Source organism: Myotis myotis, unplaced genomic scaffold (assembly GCF_014108235.1).
Source record: "Myotis myotis isolate mMyoMyo1 unplaced genomic scaffold, mMyoMyo1.p scaffold_m19_p_18, whole genome shotgun sequence".
Classification (NCBI taxonomy): Eukaryota; Metazoa; Chordata; class Mammalia; order Chiroptera; family Vespertilionidae; genus Myotis; species Myotis myotis.
Window position 1 is genome coordinate 30,970,665 of NW_023416322.1, and position 16,546 is coordinate 30,987,210.

General features: G+C 47.2%; 1 protein-coding gene across 2 annotated transcripts; it reads right to left on the reverse strand.

Moving 5' to 3' along the window:
- Positions 1-4,579: 4,579 nt before the first annotated feature.
- On the reverse strand, positions 4,580-15,107 carry S100A10 (S100 calcium binding protein A10). Of its 2 annotated transcripts, none has more exons than XM_036343104.1 (3): positions 14,968-15,107; positions 7,839-7,981; positions 4,580-4,981 (listed from the first exon to the last, which is right to left on the reverse strand). In XM_036343104.1, the coding sequence occupies exons 2-3, from the start codon at positions 7,968-7,970 to the stop codon at positions 4,820-4,822; spliced, it is 294 nt and encodes a 97-aa protein (XP_036198997.1). In that variant the 5' UTR covers positions 7,971-7,981; positions 14,968-15,107; the 3' UTR covers positions 4,580-4,819. The 2 variants fall into 2 exon arrangements, with proteins under 2 accessions (XP_036198997.1, XP_036198995.1); XM_036343102.1 differs by lacking the exon at positions 14,968-15,107 and adding an exon at positions 14,707-14,866.
- Positions 15,108-16,546: the final 1,439 nt, after the last annotated feature.

Consider the following 16,546-nt stretch of genomic DNA (forward strand, 5'->3'; position numbering starts at 1 on the left):
TTAAACTCAAGTCTTTCTGACTCCAAAGCTCTTGCTCTTTCAACAAAACATTGCTTCATGTAGTTTGGAGGTATGGAGGGACCTGCTGGTTGGCAGATGAATTGTGAGGCTTTGTAATATCCCCTGGCATATAACCTACCGGGATTTTGTCTTTTTCCTTTCAACTTCCTAAACTTAAATTGATAGAAAGTTGTAGGACTATTAATAGTCAATATTTACTTGGTGCTAACTCTGTATAAGCATTATTCTAGATATATTAGCAATCCTAGAGCAAACTTATGAGGTGGTTCTATTATTGTCTCCATTTTACATAGGAGAAAACAGTCACTGAGAGTCTGAGTAACTTGCTCAAGGCCACACAGCATGTAAATAGCAAAGCCAGAACTTGAACCCAGAAAGTTTGGTTTCTGAGTCTGTGCTCTTAAACAACGGGTTCGGACTGTTGGCCTCTGATTAGGATAATCTGATTTTGTGACTTCTTTCCTGTCTACTCAATTTAGTTATTTGACTAAAGGCATAGACTTTTGAGTCAGACCTGGATATGACTCACAGCTCTATCGCTTCAAAAGCAATGTGACTTTGGACAAATTACTTAACCTCTCGACAGCTCCGTTTCTTCATTTGTAATATGGGGACAATAAGAATACAGTACTCAACTCAAAGAGTGGTTGTGAGAATTAAATGAGATAAGACACTTTAAGAGCTCAGCAGAATGCCTGGCCAATAGAAAAATGGGCAATAGATATTATCTATTCCTGTCAATACTTCATAAAGTTGAGCACAGGTCTGCTTGACTCCAGACCTGGACATTATCTGCTGTACCAACTATCCCCCAAGTGTCCTCATCATGGTGTTCCACAAACCTCTCCTTCAATTTTTGTGTTCTTGTTAGTGGACCTCGAAATCTCTGTCCACTCACCCAGCTCCTTTGATTTCTCCCTCTTCCTGTCTCACTGTGATGAGTTGTTAATGCTGAGAAAGCAAACCTCGACCAGACTGAGAGCTGGAGGCTAGTGGAGCAGGGAATGAAGCAAAAACCTGGCCCATGAAGTATAAGTGGAGGCCACAGGCATGGCCAAGGTCACATGCCTGACCCGTAGTGTTGCCAAAAGATCCCAGAGGGAATATGCAAGGTCTGTGGGCTAATAGATGAGAGGCAGGATTTGGCTTAGGCAAATCCTTGTATATAATGACTCATTGCAGTCAAGCGTCTTTTGGAAGTCTGCCAACCCAGCCCTAGGAGTCAGGCTTGCATAGATTTTGAAGTGCGTCTAATACTTATATTTTCCATCCATTTTTAATTAGTCATTGAGTCCTGTTACTTTTTTAAAAATTGATTTCAGAGAGGAAGGGAGAGGGAGAGAGAGACAGAAACATCGAAGATGAGAGAGAGTCATTGATTGGCTGCCTCCTGCCCGCCCCACATTGGGATCAAGTCCACACCCAGGCATATGCCCTGACCAGCTGTGACCTTCTGGTTCATAGGTTAACGCTCAACCACTGAGCCACGTCGGCTGGATGGCATCTGTTTTTTTATATCCCCCACAAAACTGTGCTTGGTGTCATTCACATAGTAGCCCTCATAAATGAATTTCTATTCACAACTACCCCTCTGGGGTTAAAAACTGGAGAAGTTACTGGAACAACCATCTTCAAATTGGTCAAATCATGAGAGAGAGAGGTGTATATACTTACCTTTGTTCTCCCACTGAGATGAGTTGGGTAGAAAAGCATCAAATCACAGGCAGTTGGCTCATGATCAAGGGATTTGGACAAGGGAATGGATCCAAGAAAGAAATGTATTTTTCAGGGTCAGCTCTGCAGCATGCTGGAAACTGACTTTCTGCACTACTATTCATTTTTCCTTCGTAACTGGGTGTGGAGAGGGGCGGGATCTGCAGCCACAACTCAGCCATGTAGCAGAATGAGTGGAATTTTCCAGATGGTTCCTCTTGATGGCTGTTGGCATAATTACAGCTTTGCCCTCTGGGAGCTATTAGTCTGCAACCCCTGAAAGCTAGACGGCTATTTCAGCAGGTCAGACTGTGGGATCTCTGCATTGCGTGGGCATGGAGAGCCATGTAGGATTTCAAGTCATAAATGCCATTTTTATTTTTCTTGTACTAGCTCCCTACTGAATGTTTTGAGAAGAGGCTAAAGTGAAGAAAGCATGTTATTCTCCTTTCTCTCCCAGTGCCTTTTCCCCTCCCCGCCCCCTCTCCCCGCCCCCCACAATGATGTGTGACCTTGATGATTCCCTGGCATCGGACATCTTTTTAAATGCCAGTGACTGGGGTCATCTTCTGGATATAACACATAGCTTTAGGATTTTTTCAAATCTGCATACCGATTGTGAAAATGAATTGATACTTTCCCTCCCCTCCCTCCAGGGCCCTCTCTCTGGGATGGTTCTTTTGTTGTCAGGTAAAGAGGCTTGGAGTATGAAAGCTTGCTATGGATTTGGGGACATCTGAACCCTTAATATCTTGGTGTTACAATTTCACCTGCTCATTTGTGAACTGAACACCACTTTTATAATATCCAGTGAACACAGTTGCCCCAGGAGGCAAATGGTGTAAATGGAAGGGGTAAATCTGACTGGTACACGTGCTCATGAACAGAGAGATGGTTTGCCTTGTTGCAATGGGCCAGTTTGCATCCCTGTTCCCTGTAGCTGTCAGAGGTTGTCTTTTAGAGCCTCCTGTCCTTAGAGATCATAGTTTCTTTAACCTACAGGTTGGAAGACTTCCCTTAGAACTAGCAATCATCACTATGGATATGGTGGATCAGCATCCAGCTCCTCGTGTGCAGGGGTTGGAAAATGTACAACTTCATTTCCCAGACTCCTATGCAGTTAGGGTTTTGATGTAACTGAGATTCTGCTAATTTGATGCACTTTCTTTTTTTTTTTTTTAGTATACATTTTTATTGATTTCAGAGAGAGGGAGAGATAGATAGAAACATCAATGATGAGAATCACTGATTGGCTGCCTCCTGCATGCCCCACACTGGGGATCAAGCCCGAAACCTGGGCATGTGGCCTGAGTGGGAATCGAACCGTGATTCCTGGTTTATAGGTCAGTGCTCAACTGGTGACCCACACCATGCAGGCCGGGCTTGATGCACTTTCTTGAGACTTGGATGTGGGAGCCAAATCCAGTGTAGAAAGGTGCAGGAACATGGGTATTTGTATTTGCTAGTGTGGCTGTGGGTCGTATGGTTCGGAAGTTGCCAGCTGTGGCAATGGTTTCCTAGTTCAGCAGGCAGCTTCCTGAGCCAGCAGCTCCCTCAACAGCTCAGTTCTATGGCATGGATTTGGGAGTCGATTCTGGACTTAGTGTCTTTAGCTAGCCAACTTCCCTTTTCCACTTAATATCTTGTAATAAATTCCTCTCCATTATAAACCTGTTAATAGAATCCCATAGACTGCAAAGCTGAGTTGTTTTGTTCATTTGATGGGCAAAATTAAATTGTTGGAATTTTATCTTTAACCTTAATTTTATTGGATGTATTTTCCCCAAAGCTAGTTTTGGACTATCCTGTTCCCCTTTGCATGCTTTCCCATGTGATGGTAGATGACCTTATGCTGGACTTTTCCCAAGAATTATGTTGATGTGTCCAATCATAAAAATAAATGTTTCCATCTTCATTGACCTATTTTATTGGAACAATTTCATGTGCCAATTCATACATCCTCTCTATAAAACGAGTATTGTAATATTAATAAGCACCTAGCACATAATGCAGATATGCTGAAGCTTGTAGACAGGCACAGAAAGGGCTGGGAGAAAGTTTGCTCTTTATCAAGACATCAGCCCTAGCACTTCAACAAAAAAAGCACTACCCCACGATCTAAGTCATGCTAGTCTATTTCCTGACATTTCATGACAACTCAATAAATGTCAACGTGATGTTGTTATTAAAGCATCATACTAGACTCTTTGTTTCTTTAGTTGCCTTATGGACTTATTTTTACTCTAGAGTTTACTGACACTTTGCTCTGAAAAATGGTCTCAGACACCTCAGGCATCCAAAGTGCTGGTTGGAAAGGCACGCATGTACCAGGGCAAGGCTGTGCTCACTAACTGTAAAATTAGAATATATTCCTGAAGTGCCTTCTCTTCATCCTTGGAGTTTTGGTCCTTCGTCTAGACATAGCTACAAAGGCAGATCACTGAGAGAAGTTAGATTCCAAGCCGGCTGGGTAGTGTTCTCCCACTTTGGTGGTTCTATGGCAAGAGCTTTGCAGTGTGCTGGCTGCCCAAGGGCATTCCGGTGTTTTTTAAAAAATGTTTTAAAAAAATATGTTTTTATTGATTTCAGAGAGAGAGGAAGGGAGAGAAGAGAGAGGTAGCAACATCAATGATGAGAGAGAATCATTGATCAGCTGCCTCCTGCAAGCCCCCTCCTGGAGATTGAGCCCACAACCCGGGCATGTCCCCTAACCAGGAATTGTGACCTCCTGGTTCATGGGTCAATGCTCAACCACTGAGCCACATCAGCCGGGCTTGTTTTGTTTTCTTTGAAATGAAGTAGGGAACAAGCATTTCTGAAGAAGTAAACATTCTGCCTCAAATTAGGAACTAAAAAAAAACGTGTTTATTGGGGGGGGGCAAGAGGATACAAGCAATATAAAAATCAAAAGCTTATCTGGCTTTATTGGCTTTTCTTTCTCTTGTTCAATGGGGGTGGGATTTTATTTGTACATTTTTTTAAGGGTCCCAATCTGCTCATGAAATTCTTAGACAGAGGGAAGCTGTGGGGCACATATTCCTTAAGGGACCCATTGGGAGAACTCTTATCAGGGCAAAGTAACTGCTCACTTCCTTCCCTTCTGCTTCATGTGTACTACGAAATAGTCATTGCATGCGATGGTGAGCCCAGCAATTAGCGAAAAGAAGCTCTGGAAGCCAACTCTGCCGTCTCGGCACTGGTCCAGGTCCTTCATTATTTTGTCTACAGCCAGAGGGTCTTTTTGATTCTGAAAAACAAAAACAAAGGTAAGAAAGACCAGTCAGTGTCTTCAATGACTAACTTTGATTTGGACTGCTGACAACCAAGTATATAATCTCTCAATGATCAGAATTCTTGTTTTAGGTTATAAGTGATCTTTGGAGATCATCTAAATGGATTTTGCTGTCTTGAGAGAGCATTTCAGTAAATTGTTTAAATTTACTTTAAACTAGGAAAGAGGTTTCCATGGCATTTTTTTTATATAATGATAGGGACCTTAGAAATGGCTTGTTCTGTGCCAAGAGAAGGTAGACCCAAGCCTCCTAATTCTCAATCCATTGCTCTTGCCAATTAGAACCAGCATGGCTTTCTGACTTGTTTTGCTTCCAGTTGAATTATTCCCACAATTTTTAAAATCACGAGATTTTGCCTAAGAAACACCTGAAACTCCCCCATTTTGTAGTTTAAACTTACATCCTCTTAACCAACTTTTATTCCTGATAGCCAAGTCCTTTAAATATAAAACTCTAAGGAAAAGATCTCATAAGATTATTTAGGGAGTAAGTTTCAGATCACTGTTCTATGGATTTTAAGGAGGTGCTAATGATGTCATATGGTGTGCTAGGTTTGGAGAAGATAGGTAGATTGCCCTCATTTCTCAGCAGAGGGCGGGCCAACCTTGTGTGGCTTCATATCCTATTAGCCACGTAACCTTGAGTAAGTCACTCTTAGCGAGCCTTCATGTATCAACTATGAATGGAGGAGGCTGGACTTAGAGGGTCTCTACCATGGCTTCCATTCTTAATGAGTTGGTAAATCTATGCCATCCTATACTCTTCATTGGATCCCTTCAAAAGGAATATGTGTGACGGAGTCATAAACTCCCCAGGACTCTCAATGTCTGCTATGAATGTGTGGAACTGAGGTGGGCAGGCAAGATCCTTTTTGCTTTTTCTTCCACCTTGCTTCCATGGTGACTGGCTTGATCACTCCTTTTTGGAGTGATGATGGTTAGAAATAAGAACTTGTGTTCTCTCCTATAGGATCCATGCCGTCAAACAGAGAGGGAAATAAGGCCTCTGAGAAGGGTAAAAGGTTCCAGTAAAGCATGAATTGCACTGATTGTATACCTGAGAGGGCAATGGACACTCAGTGTCTCGACTGGGCTGGATGTTTACAAATTGCACTCAAAAACCCCTAAGGCAAAGCAGCGGCATTTCCTACACACGCACTGCCAACTCCTACCCTAAGCAAGCATCTAAACCTGCTCCATGCAGCCACCTCTACTTTCGGTGGGTTTCAGTCAATTCTGGCCCCACCCCCAGCTTCCTGGCTGTGGTCAGAAGGAGTCAGTTTGGATGACAGAGGAGTCAACTTTAGAAACCAAATGCTCTGTGAATGCAGCGAGTGTGGGTGTGTCTGGCATTATGACTTCATGCCTGGCATAAATTACACGGCATGTTCAGTACTTGGTGCTACATACACCCTTGATGTGTCTCATGCCAGAAAGCCTTTAGGGAGGAAGGGTCTGTATCTCATGTGATATTTATCCCGACTTCTAACTTATGCAACAACACGACTAATGAGTATTTAGTGCACTGAGAATGCCTTTGTTCACGTGATGGGCGGGCTTACAGTAGACATATTTTGTCCTTGTATTTTATGGCTGCCTAGAAGAATCTCTGCAAGTGAAACTGACCTTGGAGATAATTACATCCAGCCCTCTCCTTTCACAGAGGAGGGAACTGAGGCCCAACCATCTAAAGCCGCCTGCCCAGTGTTAACTAACTCCTGGCCTGGGGTATAGCATAGGACTGTTCAAAAGCAGAGCAACAGTGCATCCTAACCCATTCTGGGATAGCATTGTGGTAACTGCAGCTCTGAGAGACTAGTTAGGCCATTTATATCTGTTTATTTAACTGGTATTGACATGTAAATCACAGTGTGCTACAAAACCCTGCATTTACTGGGTCAGGAGTCAGGGGCTTGACTAATGTGGTATTGTCCAGGCAGAGGACAAGAGGCCTTTTACTATTATCTCCCTTCGCCTTGTAGAGGCTAATGCATTATTCCACACCACGCTCAGTAATGATCCTTTCAAGTGACTCCAGTTGTGGCAGGGAAAGGACTTGCATTTTCATCTAATATTTTGTCAAGCAATGTTTCACCTTCAGTGAAATGCAGCAACTCTCTTGAGGGCCCGCAATGTAACAGGACAGCTGTGCCTCATGGCCTAATGCCCTGAGTGATGCATCTGAGCTGATGGCAGAGTCCTCTTCCTGTCTGCACCATCCCTCAGTCTGACGAAGGTGAGATATAAACTCAAGCTGTGCTCCTGTGTTCTCAGAGCATTTTCAGTAGAAAAGCAATGATTTCTGGAGTGATGCTTGGCTCTCAGCAGATGCGTGGCACCATTTCTTGAGTTTAGAATTGGGAAAAAGTTTTAAAAGCCTTTATCTGAAGGGATTTAAGAAGGACGATTCAGGTTGCTCAAAGTGAATGTGACCAGGTGGCATCTCCAATGCCGGGTTTATGGACCTGAGGGCAACCGGGTAGCCTTGCTGGTGGTCCTGGTGAAAGGCTTTCCTGCAACTCAATGGATGCAGATGACTCTTTCTAGCAAACACCTCATATTATAGTTATTTGTGTGCAGTCTTGTTTCACTTCCCATTGTAAGCTCCTTGGGGGCAGGGGCTGTGTCTTCTTTACCTTGTTCCCCCCACAGTAGCTTATAAACAGTAGACACTCAATAATGTTCAATAAATAAGTGAGTGAAAACACCTTTCTAATAGGGACCTCCACAGGGAAGGGGTGGAAAAAAGAAGGGAAAGGAACCAGGGCCTAGAACTTCACGTCTGGTTCTTTCTGAGCCTTTCAATACTTACTTCCAAAAATCCAGGGAACTCCTTTTCCATGAGTACTCTTAGGTCCTCCTTTGTTAAGTAGCCTTTATCCCCAGCAAACTTATGAAACGTGAACATCATGGTTTCCATGGCGTGTTCCATTTGAGACGGCATTTTGGTGAGGTCTGTTGAAACATATTAAAGGATGTAAAGAAACAGAGTTTACACTAACTTTTTTTAAAAAAAGTTTTTTTAAAATAGGTTTTTAGAGAGAGAGGAAGGGAGAGGGAGAGAGAGAAATATCGATGTGAGAGAGACAGATAGATTGACTGCCTTCTGCACCCCCCCTTCTCACCGCCCCCCCCCCCCCCACACACACACACAGGGGAGCGAGCCCACAACCTGGGCATGTGCCCAGACTGGGAATTGAACCAGCAACCCTTTGGTGCACGGGATGACGCCCAAGCAACCGAGCAACACCAGCCAGGGCTACATTAACTTTTAAGCTGTAAGTATTGCCAATCTTTTGAGAATAATTGGAAGGAGGGTGATTAGATCATTCACTTGATTCTTTCCAGCTGCAAAATTCAGTAAGTCTAAGAACCAATTCACCCCTGGTTTTGGGCCTCCTGCTGATGGAAATAGGCACCACAGGTATTGATGCTCTGAATGAGGGATTCATCTAGTTACCCGCGAATTCTGCATAAATCACGGAGTGACAAGTAAGACCTCTAATCATTTGGAAAGGCGAGATCAGTATCCCTCTTCTTAATGGACAAAGCACCTATTGAAAGAATATATGTTTCATCATTTCTCTTGGCGCTGGTAAATGGGACTCTCAGATATGGTGGAATACCAACAACCCACACAGTCAAGCCTGGTGAGTAGGGCAACCTCAGCCCTCCACGCACAACTGGTAACCTGGTTCGGTCTAATCCTAAGGCTTAGAAATCTGCTTACGAATGAATTTGACCTGCTGGGTATGTATTCTCTACTAAAGCTTTGAACTTGTTAGTGATTGTAATGAAGACATTTATTTGCATCTTTGGTAGTAAATGCAGTTGTCCTACCTGAATAATAGCTACCCAAAGTTCATTATCTAGTTCCTTGAGAAGAAGTAACAGTATATCCTAACCCCTTTGGGGACCTGATATATTTTGGGCAGCAAGAACAGAAAAGTTACTTTCACAGTCTGGGGTGCAGTGGGAGAGCAAGAGCTTTCACCATGAAGAGTTTAAAAGAAAGAAAACATGTCAGATTATCTTCAGGTATAATGATCTGGGGGGTACGTGTCTCATTAAGACCCAGTGTTTAGTACTTGCTAGAAGCTCAATGGATTTTGACTTCATTGGAAGGAATGCTTTGGCCAGAATAGAGCTGGCTAACATCACCTAACGTCACTACTGGATAGGAAACAGGTGAACTTGAATGGAGGCTGTTACATACCGTTCCCTAAAACAGCAACAACAAAACACAAGAACAGGTTCTGCGCACACGTTGAAGGAGAGGCTCGCACCTTCCCTTGCTAGAGAGTGGCCAATAGGAACCTGAGAAAGGCTTTTTGGTCTGGTTTCTGCTGCTGACAGGTGTGTTTTCAAAACAGACCCCTAAACGCTATCTTTTACAGAGGAGAAGGTGGGGTTGGTGAACATGATGATTGAGCAATTACACTTAAGAATAGTAAATTCTACCCCTCAATACCCAGAAAAGTACGTGAACCAGCATGCCAAAGAATGTGCTACTCTAACGAGTGCTATAAACCAGACTGGGGCATGATTCATCTGGAAGGCGGTTCTCTTGGAGAGAGCAGCAAATTAATGCTCAAGGTCCGCTGTGAGATGAATTCCACGGGACCAAACACACCCTTTCCCCTCTATTCCTACGCAGTCGGGTCTGGCTCGTCCCCATCTCCCCTACGGCTTCAGATGGCCGTGGGCTGACTTAGTTCTTGAAGGCCAGCAACTTCAGACTCAACTGAGTGAGTCACCTAGGGGAGAAGGATGTGGGATCCCATTCCAGTTCTGAAATAACTCAGGAAAGGTTTAAAAATACCTGTGCCCAAGCTCAGAAACAGTAGAGGACAGAGTGTAGGGCACAGAGCCCTTCATGACGAATTCCCAAAGATCCCAGAAATTGGAACGGGCTGTGGGACACCCGGTTCCCTTTCCTCACAGGGCAGAGCAGAAGGAAAGTGCCCTGCAAAGCCAGAGTAAGGAGCCCTCAACTAGGAGCCAGGTGAATGTAGGAACTTCTGAGAGAAACGGGTGGGAAGCTGAGGAAATTTTGGCCACCCTTGAATATCTTCCTCAAGAGGGTGAGGGCAGTCTGCTCTTAGTCAGCACTGAGGTTTCAGGCCCCAATCCCACCCCCTCCTCATCTGTGCTCCTCACGAAGGAACAGAGCAGAGCATTCCTCTCTGAAGCCACATCCCTGCCCCACTGGACCCCTCCCCCCTCTCTTTCTCTCCTGTGTGTTCAGCACATGGGTTGTAAATACAGCAGCCGGCTGACTATTTGTCTTGCATTTGCCACAAGAATGAAGAGCAGCGACTAGCCAGGAGATGTAAGGTCCTGAAGGTAAAAATAGCTTTGGAAACCGGATGAGATGCCCGCTGTCTCCTCAGTAACCTGGGCCCCAGAGGGCACTGACCAGGCCTACGGACCAGTTAACTCTGTTTTGAAGGAAGAGCCAGTGCATTGGTTTCACAGTAAGAATGAGGGGAAGGCCGACATGTTATGATTAAAGCTGTTCTCTTGGTAGCGGATGGGTCATGCAGCTCTTTCCAAGAGCAGCGGTTGCCCCACTGAGTCAGCGCTGCCAGCCCTCCCATCTTGGGCGGGGCGACTGCAGGGCGGGGCGGACTGCAGGGTGGGGCTGGCTGACTGCAGCACTGACCGTTGGTTGCTAAAGCAGCAGTTCAGGGACTTGAACCTGGGGTTTCCATCCCCCACCCTCATGCTCCACCCCCTCTTACCTCCTCATGCAGTCGGGGGTGGGACTCTTGCTTCTAGCTTGGGTACACTTTTCACTGGAGGGCCTGGGGCCTGGGGCTAAGGGGCAGCAGGGTCCTCTCTGTGCCCCAGGCAACCTCCTCCTGCATCTGAAACACTCATTTATTTGTTCACCTGTCTCTCTACCTGGGATAGGAACTGTGAATCATTCTGTTCTATCCAGAAACACTAAATAAGTGTTTGCTAAATGACGGAATGAATGAATCAAGTAATCCCTTTGGCAGGTGTGATCACCCAAGTCTGGGTTGCAAACCTGGTAGCTCAAGCTGGGCAGGACAGGAGAGCTGGGAAGGGCCGGGAAAGGGGCCCAAGAGGGGCCGCCTCTGAGCGAGACAGTCGAGTACAGAGAAAAGCACATTCCATACGCAGAGGGAAAATATGCGTCCTGCTAAACAGGTCTGGTCAGACCCAGACGTGACTTCTCTTTCTCTTCGCACTCTCGTGTTTCTCTCGTGTGTGGGTCCATCCCAATTTCTACTTCATGCCTCTCCAGCTCTGCTCTCTCACTGTGAGCTCCACGGGATGTAACTACCTCATTGTTCACTCATTTTTTTATAGAATCATTTTATTCTGATATCTGTGTATTTCCTGTTTGCCTGGACAATAGGTCTTTAAGAGTGGAGGCTTGGAAGTCCATAGTCTCTCTGTGTAGTTTTCTCTAAAGAAATGATTCTGGACTCCACACATGTAGAGAATTCGATTTTCCATTTCCGGAGCTCCTACACTTTGCATGTCCTGGTCATGTGTCAGAGACAGACAGACACATACACACACTCACTCCACAATGCTTGCCTTTGGGAAGTTTCCCAGCTAATGGCATACTATTTAAAAAGATGTCATAACCTGTAGTTAATTGTGTTTGTGTCTTTTCTCACTAGATTGTGGGCTCCTTGAGCAGGGTCCCAGTAGCTAGCCCTCTGCCCCATTAGAGGCTGCTTACGAATCAGTGAGAATGAAATTGATGATAAAGTCAATTTCGATGCTCCCAGGAGTAGCAGGTAAGCAGGAGGCCTCCTTACAGAAGTCCTGCTCCTGAGCAATCCCAAATGTTTGCTCTGGACCCATGCCCAGGTCTAGTCCGTAATTTTACAAAAGCTCCTTCTAAAGAGCAAGAGGTTTGATTTACTTCGCTCATCCATACTGTCGTTTTCTTACAGCCCACCCAGAAAATTACTGGCAGGGTGTCACTGAAAACAAACATCTGTTATTCTAAATGTGTTTGAGGTTTCCTTCCTTTTGCTTCAGAGATTTTGAAAAGAACCCCCTCCTTTTTTTTTTTTTTTGAAAATTAAACCCAGAAGACATTCTTGAACTTGATTCCCAAAGGAAATTAAGAAAAAGGGACTTGGGGCAATGGACCAGACTGTGTCTCCAACCATTCACCAAACATAAAACTCGCCCAACGAGAAAGTGGGCAGCAAAGGAAAAGTTCCAGGTGCAACCCAATAGGAAGAGAGAAGGCAGAAGCCTTCTTCACCCCAATGGTGTACACCCATCTCCTATTCCTTAATCATCCTGAACGGTCAAACAATAGCCATTGTGACAACTGGTATTAAATCCACTGGCGGGTTGGGTGGTAGTTATTTAGTGAAGGGCTAGGAAGTGCTGAACATTGTCAGAAATAAGTAATTCATTCTTGTTGCTTTTGATGCAATATTCCCAAATTGTTGCGTTTCCAAGAAAACGAAAAGCTTAAAAAAGATCCTAAAACTTCCGGCAGTCCAGCCTTCCCAGCACTCTGAGTGCTAATTTATACATTATAGCCCTGAAAAGATTCCATTGTTTTCCCCAACTTTAAAAGACTGGGCTGTAGCCAAGGGCATACCAAGTGGGTAGTGCTCTTAAAAAGTCACATTTTTTTGGAACTGTCAGTGGAAAGTAGGGAGGCACCCAGTCTCAGCTCCGCCCCCGCCGAGGCCTGCTTTCACTGAGGTTGCTGCTTGGGAGGCTGGCCAGAAGCCAGACCTGGGAGGAAAAGGCTCATCTGATGTGGTATGCAGGAAACATCAGGGAAGGGCATCCATCACCTAGAAATCAGGATGCTTTGTGCCCAGTGGACTCTCAAAAAAATTTGAGGAACTGGAATAAGAAACTCCAAAATGGTGGATCAGGGACCGTGAAGAAGGTAGCTTTGGGCTGTCGAGGAAGGTATATACCATTTAGAAGAGGTGATTAAGTAGACACTGGACAGGAATCTGTGGGGGCAGGATTGATGAAGAAATTTCAAATGAGTTCTATGAACTCATTCCTGCTCCAACCCCTGGCGTTCGTTATCTTTTGCAATTTGCTGAAACACGTTGGAGGCAAAGATCTTTGAGAGGGTGTTTCCATGAACCTGGCCTCACCTGAAGTGCAGGATATAAAAATCCATTGCTGCAGGTTGAAACTCAGACTGCAGGGGTGTGTGTGTGTGTGTGTGTGTGTGTGTGCGCGCGCGCGCATGCTGGGGTGGGGAGTGGAATTCTGCAACTGTAAGCCCCTGAACAGAAAAGCTGCCTCCCCAGCGAAGCTGACGCAGCCTGCCAACAAGCGTAAGGCAGATAACCCAGCAGCGGTCTCATGATGGCCTTGCCCATCTAATTGCTGCCTTCATCCATAGTTCAACTAAGAGAGCCCTTCTCTCCTTCAGATTGCCAGCCAGTCCTGGTGTGACTCACTTCCTCTTGGAAAATGCCCTCTAAGATGGCACAGTTCCCCTTTCCCTTCAGGGAGTGTTCTGTCCAAACCATCTGCCGAGAGTAGCCAGAACCGTCAGGGCCACACCCACATGGTCTCAGAGCTGAGTCACAGGCCTCCATCCACTCGCAGAATCCTGGAGCCCTTTGTGCTAGCCACGCCCTGCAGAATGCTCCCAGCTCCCCACAGAGAGAAGGGGTGGGGGTGGGTGGGCTTAATGGATTCCAGAGTCTGGCCTAAAGCTGTGCAGGGTTTGGCCCCCAGCCCTCAGCGGGTCTTGCCACACCCACCCAGCGGGCAAAGTCCTGTTTTCAGTTAGGTGGGGCCCAGCTGAGGCTGGAGAGTGCAGGGTCCAGGGCTGGAGGAGGTGCTATTCTTTTGGCCAAGTTCAAGTGTGACCGGGTATCCAGCACATCTCTCTCATTTGCACTGGGCCAGATTAATCTGGGTTGGAAGGTCCTTCGCCAAGACTGTTCTTTCCCTATTTCTTTTTAGTTCCATTTGTTTGATTGAGGTAGCGAGATGGGGAAACCCTTTCAGTAGAGAAATCACTTAACACAGTCCTCTCCCCGCCCCCGCCCCCTGCAAAACTGCTTTATAAAGAAATCAAATAGACCTCCCTCCCTCCCTCAGCAGTGAGAACCTTCACGTCTAGCAGACAAACAGGAAGCACAACCTGAAGCCTCAGGGCCAGGGGCCGAGTGTCCCTTAGGAAGGGTATCCGCCAGCTGCCAACCTGCCCAGCCCTCCCCAGCCGACCGCAGCCCTCCGGAGCCTGCTCTGGCGGCCCAGGCGGGGGAGGATTCGAACAGCTGGACAGAGGTCAGCCCGCAGCTGGAGCCCACAAAAAAGCATGCCGCCAAGACAAGGGGCCAAAAGCAGGGGTTCGTTTAACTGGGGAGACCAGCGGGAAAGTAGGCAAGTGGGAGTAAAGCAAGGGAGGAGAGCCCGGACCCCGGGGCACCAACACCGACCTCCCGTAATAAAGGGCGAGCCCCCTCCCCGGGTCCGCCGGAATCTGGGGAGGGTCGCGCCAGGGCGCTGCTCGCCTCCCCCGAGTGTGGCCAGAGCACGGACAACCATGGCCCATCCTTCCTCCCTCCCAGGCGCTGGGAGACCCCGCGAAGCCTGGCGGGTGGGCCGGAGCGGTGATCAGGGGCTTTCCCTGGGCGCCGGGGCCCGGTCCGGGTCAGGGACAGCCGGGAGCGGCGGGCCGGACTCACCTTGGGCGGGAGGCGCGGCAGGATCGTCGGCTGCTGGGAGGCTGCTGGGACGCGCGGCCAGTGAGCGGAGCGCCGCGCGCGGGGAGCCTTAGTAGGTGGGGGTGGGGGAGCAGGAGGAGCCGGGGCGGGTGTCTCGGCCCCTCTCCTCCCGCCTCTTCCTGCCCCCCCTCCGCCCCGGGCGCAGCGCTCACACCCTCCTCGCCCTGAGGGTGCGTGGGGACCCTGCTCGTGGCCTCCGCCCGTTCCCAGGGACAACATTACCGTAAACTTCGCCGCCGCCAAGCGAGTACTCGGGAATGTCTCAGGACTTCCTCACCCTCGGCTGTGCCTTTGCTCTCGGGCTTGGTTTTAGAGAGAGAGAGAGAGGAGAGAGAGTGTGAATGCGGAGAGAGAGTGTGAATGCGGAAATCAAAGGATCCCGCGGTGCTGCGGGCGGGGCGCGCGGGCCCACGACCAGGTCGAGGAATTCTTTTCTAGATGACACTGCAGGGAGGGGCCCGCGGAAGGCCGTCCCGGGCGTCCTCGCGGTCTGCGCCCGGGGTCTGCGCCCGGGTCCGCGGGCATCTCTCGGAGGAGCCGAGCTCATAGCCCCCTGCCTGCCCCGCGCGGGTGGGGAGGGAGGGTGCCGTGGGTCTGGTCAGCTCCGGGGGCCTTACAAGCCCTTTGTGGAGGGGGATTTATTCCTTTTAGCGTGCATGGCTTCTCTGGGTCGATAGTTCAGCTACAGTTGTTGATATCGCTAAAACCTGTTTCAAAGCTTCCTTTTTGTCCTGCATCTGGCCTGTTAGGTCCTCAGCGCCCTTTGGAAGAAATTTCTGGAAGAAATGTAGGGAAAAGCCTAAGTGTTTCCTAGCGGATGCATATCCCTCCCCCTTCCATTTATTTTGTGGTTTAGGGTGAAAGGCAAACTACTCGCAGCTGTTGGAGGAAAAGGGCCCAGTGTCCAGGCCTGGGTTTTCCTTTGTCCCCCAGGGAGGCCCTGGGAGGAGTGAGTGATCCCAAAGGAATGCGCAGACTCAGGGAACCCTTCACGCGCTGCGATGTGACTCATCTGGGCTCTTTCTTGCCAGGAAATCCCCACTCGGATCACAACTCTCATTCCTGCAACCCTGGTGCCGACTATTCTGGGGAGCAGTTCTTCCAAATCTTCCCGTTGCTTCCGAGTTCTTTCCAGGCCCCAGGTTACAGTCAAGAGTGGAGAGAGTCCTGGATCCCTTTAGTTCCAGGGAAAATGCAGCCGGAGTTAGAATAAGAACGCCTGAGTCTGAATAGTCCTTGTTTTATTTCTTCATTTGATTCACAAACCTTTGGAATGCTTAGTATGTGCCGGGCCCTTGGGATTCAGTCACTTCTCTCAAAGAGCTTCAAGTCTTGTTGAAAGATAGATACGCAAACAATTAAAATCCACGAGTTCAGTGAATGGTAAAGAACACTATAGGAGCCCCGCCCGTGTGGCTCAATGGTTTGAGCATCGGCCTATGTCATTGCGTGTCATAGCTACCAGGTCGGACAGTTGCTTATGACCAGAATCAAACCCGGGACCCTTCAGCCCTCAGGCCAATGCTCTATCCATTGAGCCAAACCGGCCAGGGCTTGATGTGATTCTTAAATTGTGATCACACTGATTTTAAAATGATGTATTCTATTTTATTTTGTCTCATAATACTTTATCTTGACTATTTTCATGCCATTAAATAGTATGTATAAGTGTTCATTCATTTACTCTTTTTTTTTTTTTGGTTAATCCTCACCTGAGGATATTTTTCCATTGATTTTTAGAGAGAGTGGAAGGGAGGAAAAGAGACAGAAAGAGAAAGAAACATCAATGTGAGAGAGACAC